A 9,929-nucleotide genomic window follows, 5' to 3' on the forward strand; every position below is an offset into this window, starting at 1 on the left:
AACTGAATAGGGATATCAAATTTCTCAGTTTCGGAAATATTTGCCTTATTGGAGATGAAATGCAACATAGTTTCTTAACTGAGCATTTCAAATTAGAAAGGTTCATCAGATTCCACTCAGTGCAGCACAGACCCAGAGATCTGTGTTAAGAGATTATTTAACTTACATTACCATGCCCGAAGCTACAACATCTGGTAATGGCTCAGTAGTGTCGCCAATCCCGAAGGCTGATGATTTTTGCATTAGGATACTTTTTAGCATGTTGAGCTTCTCTCTCCGATATCTGCAATGTAGGATGACTTTAGTTTCACAATTCCAAAACCAGTTGCTGAAAGATTTGTGGCTGATCATATCAGAGAGTCTATTATGCAATACAACATGGTCTACTGTCAAACGATAAAAAACTAAAGGATGACTTTTTATTGTCAATTCTACTTAAGTAAGATGCTTTTGGTCACGTCTGAATATGGTTAAATTCACTATCAATGCTAAAAAGATAAAAAAGAGTAAAGCTGGTGTGCACCAAACATACAAACTACCAACCTCAGGGAATAGATAGTTATACTGAAGCTTCTCCAATGTTGGATTACGAGAAACTTTTGTACGATAAACTGTGGCTGCATGGATAATGTTAAATGCTCAGCAACTACTCTCTTAAATATTTTGAGTTTATTTGACAAAGATGCGATGACATACCATTTTCAATATCTTGTGTTGTGATGCTGCAATAAAACAAGATGGGACAATTCATTATTATAGAAGCAATCATAAAGAGTCAATCATTTGTGGGAAAATAAGCTCAATCAAATACATTACCTAGCTCTAGGAGATAAAATAGTTTTGCAAGGCATGAAACTGAAAGCTAAACTCGTATACATGTTTTCTTCTAACTTAGATTATATCCGCACTCTAGGATGTAATGTCAAAGTAGAGTACAGACAAATACAAATAAGCACATTGAGCTAGAGGAGCAAGGGATATTTATACTCGTACAAATAACAATAGAGAGCTTGAGTCACTGTCAGCTTGCATCTAGCATGATGTCAAAGCAGGTTTGTCCATGAACAACTCCTGTTATTTATTGTTCCTTTGATATGTAGAGGTGTGAAATCTAATGTTCACACCATCTTTCACAATCCATGCTATTTAGATGCACACGTGTGTGAATCCAAGGGCTCACATGACCCTCGTAGTTGATGGTCTCTTTTCTTCATAGTAGTTGTTGGATTGTTGTATCCTTGTAATTTACAAAAGGTAGACTAGGACAGGTGTAACCTTTCTATAGCCTCTACCAGTATTCTTGGCTAAGTTCATTGTTCCATAGACTAGATATAAGCATGGAAAGAGAAGATACATTTAATGTTGCATTGTGCCTTTGATACTTCAACAATTCTCCTTGTTTCCTTGTTCTTTGGTCTCCACAGGGAGATACTCTTGACGAGATACTCAATTGTGAAGATCTTTTATTAGTTACTTGAACAGCCAGATAATCGCAAGCTCGATTCAACATGCATATGAGACCATTTCTTGCCTTTGCTGATAGAAATATGAAACAATGAGGGTCCATAATGTCAAAGAGATGTCAAATCAGCAATTCTCATCCAAATAAATCACTGGTTACCAAATTCAATGTATGATAGATTAATCAGTCTAACGAGATATACAAGATGTCCTGAGCCTCCACCATTTATCCTGAGCCAGCTCTAGCCCTCATATCCTGAATAGAGCCCTTGTCTGATCTTCCCAACAAAACAAAAACAATTCTCTCCAGAGGATTCTTTTAGGCAGGGAAGCCAAATCGTGCCACTAATCTAAACACATTTTCCGCAGAAGCTAAAGGAAAATTATTTTCACTTTGAAATATCCAGATAATTTGTCCATTGTCTTTCATTCCCACACAACCAGACCTACTCTTATGACTCTCCATGTATTGAAGAGAAATGTATACAGCAGTTTCAAGATTATTAGAGATTCCTTTATGGCGGCTTAGAGTTTCATCACTATCAGGTTAGGACATAGTTAATGATCGGTCTCAATCAGCATATAGTCAAGAGTGGCTTTTTCCATCCAATTACAGAAATCAACCATGAGTAGATTTTTACTAAAAAAACTATTATATGGTACAACTGCACAAATTGTATAATCTGCATGCGTTACTAACTTGTACTATTTACTAATATTTTTATGCTCAACAATTTCACATTATACTTCATATGAATTCATGAAAGTTTCATCAGTGATTGCCACCAGCTTTACCCTTACTGAAACCGTATGACCAGCAGCTTAGACAAGACAATAAAAACCATTGTTTTTCAATAACTTTTTCGACTCTGAACAAGGAAACCTCTTGCAAATTTATAATCTAAAAACAAACATTTATACTTTCTTTAATATTGACTAAGGCGAGTAGAAACGAGAATGTCCTATGCAAGAAGCCCGTAAAGTGATAACTAATCATATGTGATATATGAAGAGGATTATGGGAATCAAATTGGAAGAGCTAGATGAATCATTTTGGCAAAGACAGTAGTTGCTAGCAAAACCCATTTTACACTTCTGCAACCCCATGGCATGACAACTACAGTCCTTGGTGCAAAGCCTACTCATACCTATCCAAGGACAAAAAAACCAACTGAAAAGGAAAGATCCGCCAAACTTCAACAGCACCATATGTCTAAGATGGAATTGACCTTATGGAAAATAGCATCATTTTATTTAAGCCAAGAAAGTTTATTCTTTGTAGACCAGAACGTGCAGTGGCAGTATGCAAAGCATGGACTTTTCTTTTCCAATTCTATTTAATCAACTAAATCCTTACACGAAATAGACAAAGGCATAACGTTCAAGATTCATAAACAAAAGGGTTCACATTACTCCTAAATTACTCATACTCATTAAAAATTCTCAGAATTGGACTTTCAGTCTTGACCAAACAATTAAATTCATTCAAAAAGACTGTGCCTGGCATTGAAACTACACCATAATATTCAATAAACCGAGCATTCACGCTACGAACAAAATCACCAAAAAGAGAAAATACTTGCATTTCAACAGTTGAAAATGTATTCAAAGGCAATACTTAGTAGTGACTTGTTTGAGTCGAGAATTTCACCTCTTACCTTTGAAATTGACTGCCCTAATTTCAGTGGTGTAAAATCTGGTGAAACGTTTGAGATTAAGAAATTATAGAAATTTTGAAAATTAAGGCATACCCTGACGTCGGCAGCTAGCTTCCAGCGTGGGGGCTTTGCAGTTTTCCTGCTTTAGAAGAAGCGTGCGACGCAACGGAGACTGACTTTTTTTTTTATATGCACAAATAGGGGATTAATACTAGTAAGAAAATTGATAAGGATGTTGTGAGTAAAATAAAATGGTACTCCATCTGTTCACATAATAAAGTTCTATTTATTTTTAAATATTTATCCATGAAATAAACTCTTATTTTACCTTTTGATAATTATACATTTTGTTATTTTCTATATTTACTATCGTTTACCATTTATGGGCTCACCCCACAACACATTTATCACATTTATATTCTATATTTATTTCTATTTACCATTCATGGGCCCACTTCACAATATTTTTACCATATTTATATTCTAAATTTACAATTCTCTATGTCCACAAAATGAGTATTCATATTTCCTTTTTAGTCCGTCCACAAAATGAGTATTCATTTCCATTTTTGACAAGCGCACCCCACACAACCCTTTAATTAAGAATCTCAAAAAGTGGGACCCTTATTTTACTTACACCACAATTAATACATTTCTTAAAACCTGTGTCGTTCCAAAATGGATACTCATTTTCTGGACGGAGGGAGTACTATTTACCACTCATGGAGTCATGGGCCCATCCCACAACACCTTTATCATTTCATTTTTGATCAACTACGCTTTTATTTCACTCACACACTTTTATCAGCTTTCTTAGTTTCCGTGTCTAGCATCAAATTAGAGTTTATTTCGTGAGCGGAGGAGTAGTTGACAAAAGTGATAAAAGGTGTTGTAGGGTGAGTCCATTAGTGATAAAGAATTTTAAATATAGAATATAAAAATAATAAAGTATTGTGAGGTGGGTTCATTAGTGGCAAATGATAGTAGTAAATATAGGAAAAAGGAATAACAGTAAAAAAGTACAATATGTACAATATAACTTTATTTGGTGAACAAAAATTTAAGGGCAAATATGATTTACTTCGTTGAAGGAATGAATAGTTTTTTATTTTAAATAGAGAACGATTTATTTGGCGAAAATGACTATATCATCTTAATATGAACTACTACGCTCTTCAGTTCCATGCACGGATCACAATATATTTATTTATTTTTAATTTTTAAATTATATAAGAATATCAAAATTTCATTATTAATGAGTTAGATTAATCGATAACAAACAAATATGTTAATTTAAACATTAGTATTTGATTTAAAATAGTGTATAATAACAATATTATCAATTTAATGAGTATAATATTAAATTTAAATAATAATAATAACAATAATAATAACAATAATAATAATAATAATAATAATAATAATAATAATAATAATAATAATAATAATAATAATAATAATAATAATAATAATAATAATAAATTATAGATTGTAAAGAAAATAATTTAAATCAATCTCATTTTTAGCAAAGAACACTAAACTATCAAGAAATAAAATTAATAGTCGTCATATAATAAATAATTTTATGCTCTTAAAAGTACAAACTGCATTATTATTAATTAAAAGTTCATATTTATATAATTCAAAATTAATTAAAAATCAGTAAAACTACGAATAGTATAAAAAGAAAAATATAACAACAATTATGGTTATATAAATAAATAAAGTACACATTGTAAATAAATACATATAATATTTTAAATTTTAATTTTAAGATATATAACTCACTAGTAGCAATGTATAGGTAAATATATGAGAATTATAAGGGTAATAGTTAGTGGAATTATTTTCAAAAGTAAATTAGAAAGATGTTTTGTGAATGGACAAAAATAAAAAAAATAAATAAAAAGATGTTTCATGGACGGAGAAAGCATAAGTTAATAAAATAATTGATAACATTACGCATATACAAAATGCTCAATTCATGATAAATTAAAACTTAAGGTAGTAAAATATATATGGAAACATGTTAACTATCTTGCAATGTACCATGTAATTAGGGCTGGCAAATCATGCGTGTTGAGTCGTTATCGGATCGACACGATAACGATACGATACGAACACGACCTATTAAGAAATTACTCGACACGAACGTAACACGATCTACACAAATACGAACACGACACGAAAACGATAACGACATGATTTAGAGAAAAAAAAACACAAAGAATGAGATTAGAAGAAAAAAAGTCTCCAAAAAAAAACCTTAACCGTAAAATAATGATTAAAATAAAAATTTAATAAATAATAATAATAATAATAATAATAATAATAATAATAATAATAATAATAATAATAATAATAATAATAATAATAATAATAATAATAATAATAATAATAATTCTAACAAGTTACACGAACCTGACACGACATTATCGTACTTGTCCTTATCAAGTCAACACGATTAGGAAACGAATTCGATAGGACTTGAAACTAGCCCATTTATTTCGTGTGATTTTGTATCGTTTTTTCGTGTCGTATCCAAATTACCAACCCTGCATGTAATATGGATATTCTCATCCATCTAGAATATATATTTACATATCTAATATATTAGAAACTAATATAAAATTATAATGAATTTCATATGTTTTTTGTACTCTTTGTATATATCTTAAATAGAGCGCTTCTGAAATAGCCATTTTGAAGAAGAAAACACAATATTTGGCCACTAATTGAAAAAACACAAAATTTGGCCATTTATTACGTGTAAAGACGGTTTTGCCCTTAATTAGGGCGGCCCGAATTCGGGTTTGCGCGCGGGTTAGGCATATATGGCACTATGGCACATATGGCACTAACATATGACACTAATAGTGTCATATGTGCCAACCGACAAAAAAAAATCTAAGTATGTGTCACTAATGTAATGGCACTAATATGGCCATAAGTATCATTCGTGCAACACTACATAAGAGAGTATATGACACTAATGATATTAATATGGTCATAAGTACCATTCGTGCAGCAAGCTAAATAGAGAATCTAAATCCTAAATGGATAATCTAAACCCTATGGGAAAGTGTTCAAAATGGTCATATAACTATACCCAAGTGTATAGCACTAATGACACTAATATGGCCATAAGTACCATTCATATGGCACTAATATGGCCATAAGTACCATTCGTGCAGCACTGAGTATATAGCACTAATGGCACTAATAGTATTATATGTGCCTAACCCGCGCGCAAACCCGAATTTGGTATGCCCTAATAAAGGGTAAAACGGTCATCAAACATAAAAAAATTGTCAGATTTTGTGTTTTTTCAATTAGTGGCCAAATATTGTGTTTACTTTTTTGAAATGATCATGCGAGTATATTATTTCTCTCTTAAATGCATACGTAATCCTTAATTTATTACTTAATCCAGCTCTTACATTATAAATTTATCTATCTACATTTACAATGTACATTTAAAATTTATTTTAAAACCATACATATAAAATATTCCCACGCATGATAAACTAGTACGTACAATAACTTACCACAAAACTTGTCCATCTCTAAATTAAATTATATTGTCGCCCAACATCCAATCATTAAAATGAATTTTCCATTTAAAAGCTTGCGATAATATTTTCCTATATCCACTCCATAAGACCATCCTTTGCAGTGACATTTGGAGAGGAATGATCGACCCACCTAGGAGAGTAATCGAGCCGCTGTCTTATTCAAGATTGACTCGTTTAGCTAATAGAGCCGTTCGCTTTAATTATCGATCGAGCTTTAATCGAGTCGAATATAGTGCCGAGCCTAATCGAACTTTTTAAATTTAAATTTTTATTTAAAATTTTTGTTATTTCCTAATACATAAATTATTTTTCAAATATATAAATTATTTTATTCACAGCAATGTAATATATTTACTATTTTCTTGAAAATAAATGATGTTAATTAAATACTTAATCCAAATATTACTAATTATATACAATATAAGACATAATTAATCATCTTGTGTTTTTAAGATAAATCACTTAACGAGCTAACTAGTCGAGTATCGTCATGCTCAAGCTTGACTTGTTTAGCTAAACGAATTACTCATTAAATTACCGATCGAACTTTTATCGAGTCGAACGTCGAATAGCTCACGAGTAGCTGGACTCGTTTACAGCTCTAGACCCACCTAGATAATTAGAAAGATAAAAAAAAAAAAAAAAAAGTTTGAATCGCTTTCCTCAATTGCCACCTCATGAAACTACAAGTTCTCTCCACTCTCTCTGTACTTGTCAAGTTATTTGATATTAAATTAAATGTTAAATATATTTTGTATTTATACTAATATAAAGAACACCAAAAACTTTCATTAATTTTTTTTTCTCTATAAATGTACATCAATATAGCTTAGTTATAATATACACAATATAATTATATTATTTTCTCTTTATATAGCATCAATATTTATGATTAAAAACTTCATCATTCACTCTTAATTTTATTATTATTATTATTATTATTATTATTATTATTATTATTATTATTATTATTATTATTAAGGGTTAAGTACCAAATCCAACCCCAACGTTGGGGCCCTTATCGCAAATAGAACCCTATACTCAGGGTAAGCGCTGTTTACTACCTCAACGTGACTAATTTTAAACAAATCCACCCCCGCGTTTTGACGGCCCCAAACGCCGTCTGTGAATTTTCCTTTTCTTTTTCCTTTTCTTTTTCCTTTTCCTTCTCGTTCTTGTCGCCGCCGCCTGCAGATTTAGCAGCGCCGCCACCGCTCCTCAGCTGCTGCTGAGCTTTACTCTTTGACTTGTTCTTGACGACTCGCGGCCGCAGATTCCACACCTTGATCTCTTCATCGCCGTCTCCGTCATCGTTCAGATCAGCCTCCTTAATCTTTGGGTTTTCTTCCTCGGAGATGCAAATGCAGATTTCTTTTTAGGGGATTCACGATCGCCTTGTGCAATCTTTGATGATTTCTTGCTCTTATCTTCGGTAGGGTTTGATGATTTTTTCTTATCTTCTGAATTGGAGGAGAGAGTAAATGCAGATTTCTTCAAGAGAGGGGTTTTAGGGTTTGATGGATTATCAGCTTCTGCTGTTTTGTGAAGATTGGGCTTATGATCTTGTGAGAAAGTGTGCCTCTTTGGAGAAGGAGCAAATGCAGGTTTCTTCAAGAGAGGGTTTTTAGGGTTTAATGCATCTGCAGAAGCAAATGCAGATTTCTTCAACGGATTTCTCCGGTAGACGTCATAATCTTTCTTCGACGGATTCCGGTCGGCGGCGTCGGAGATTTTGAATCCGGAATCGGAGGCCGCCGGAGAAGAAGAAGAAGAAGATTTCTTGAGAGGATTTCTGCGATACGCAATCACATCCGATCTTTCCCACCAATCGCGGCCGCGGAAGGGCCGCAGAGCCTCCTCCCGGAGCAGCGACAGCCTCTCGTCAACCACCTGCGGTGGCTCCTGCGGCGGCAGCGGGGGGAGGCGACGGCGATGGTGACGGCCGCCCACCTGCATTAAAATAAAAAAAAAAAAATTCACAGACGGCGTTTGGGGCCGTCAAAACGCGGGGGTGGATTTGTTTAAAATTAGCCACGTTGAGGTAGTAAACAGCGCTTACCCTGAGTATAGGGTTCTATTTGCGATAAGGGCCCCAACAGTTGGGGTTGGATTTGGTACTTAACTCTATTATTAATTAAAAATATCCATATTAAAAATAATAACAAAATAATTATATATATGTGTGTATTAATATATAGTATAATATTATGCTTGAATGATTGGAGTAGGCATTAAAACCACCAAAATAAATATGATCGGATTGAAAGAAATATTAATGCTATGCCAAAAAGATAACTTATAATGAATACATACTGAAAAAGGTTGGGGTTGGACAATTAGATGGTCACTATTAAGCGAACTAAAATTGACTGGAAAAAAAACTCTCAAAAAAAAAAAATGATGTGTGTGGTTTGACAATCATGGCCAATTTCAGACAAACTCGAACATAATACCAATAAATACTGACATAGGATTCGAAGACGATAAAATAATTTGATGAATAAATTTTTGTGGTGATACTCTTGGGCGTGTATATGCTCCTGCAATTGTACCAATAATTTGGATAGAAAATAAGTTGTCCTATTTGTGAAAGTGATTTCACCATTAATTGGAACTTTATGCCTTTTCCACTCAAAACAATCTTTGCGAGCTGAGATATTACACCAAGTTTTTATTTCGTGCCACTAGATTTGTGCACGTATATCCTTGTATGATTTCAAATTAAAATTTAGATAATTGATTTCATAAAATGTTTATAGGTCATTCAGTGTGATTGCACCCGGGGAATTCAAGCTGAAACACCACAAAAAAGGGGAAAAAATAAAACAAAAAATTGAGAAGTAATATAACATATTGTTTTAATTATATATCAAAACTAATAGAAAAGTCAGTTCTTACTTTTCAGTATAAGCCTTCTTTTTATATATAGAAGAATTTATCTTTATTTTATGAGTTTGTAGTATGCATACTAATTGCTTCATTAATTTGTTAAATTTATGTAACTTTTGTCTCATTTCTCTTTCTTAGTTAATTTTCAATGTTGAGTTTGAGTTAATCCTCCATTGAAATAAGATTGTGAGCTATTAATAAATTAAAATTAGTTTATTTTTTATAGAAGATGTAACGATTTAAAAAAAGTGTAAAAGTAGTTTTTTTTGTGCTTTCAATGTATTTATTGTTGAGTCAATAAAAATAAAACAATTATTCATTATAGCAAGTAACTAATAAACCCCTA

At 32.4% G+C, this 9,929-nt stretch overlaps 1 protein-coding gene across 1 annotated transcript; it reads right to left on the minus strand.

Moving 5' to 3' along the window:
- Nucleotides 1-177: 177 nt before the first annotated feature.
- LOC131018432 (aminotransferase ALD1 homolog) lies at nucleotides 178-998 on the minus strand. The gene is made up of 4 exons (XM_057947158.1): nucleotides 817-998; nucleotides 697-722; nucleotides 544-617; nucleotides 178-283 (listed from the first exon to the last, which is right to left on the minus strand). Exons 1-4 carry the CDS (start codon nucleotides 876-878, stop codon nucleotides 203-205), a joined length of 243 nt encoding a protein of 80 aa, XP_057803141.1. The 5' UTR covers nucleotides 879-998; the 3' UTR covers nucleotides 178-202.
- Between the last annotated feature and the right edge of the window lie 8,931 nt (nucleotides 999-9,929).

The sequence above is a fragment of the Salvia miltiorrhiza genome, chromosome 1, assembly GCF_028751815.1.
Source record: "Salvia miltiorrhiza cultivar Shanhuang (shh) chromosome 1, IMPLAD_Smil_shh, whole genome shotgun sequence".
Lineage (NCBI taxonomy): Eukaryota > Viridiplantae > Streptophyta > Magnoliopsida > Lamiales > Lamiaceae > Salvia > Salvia miltiorrhiza.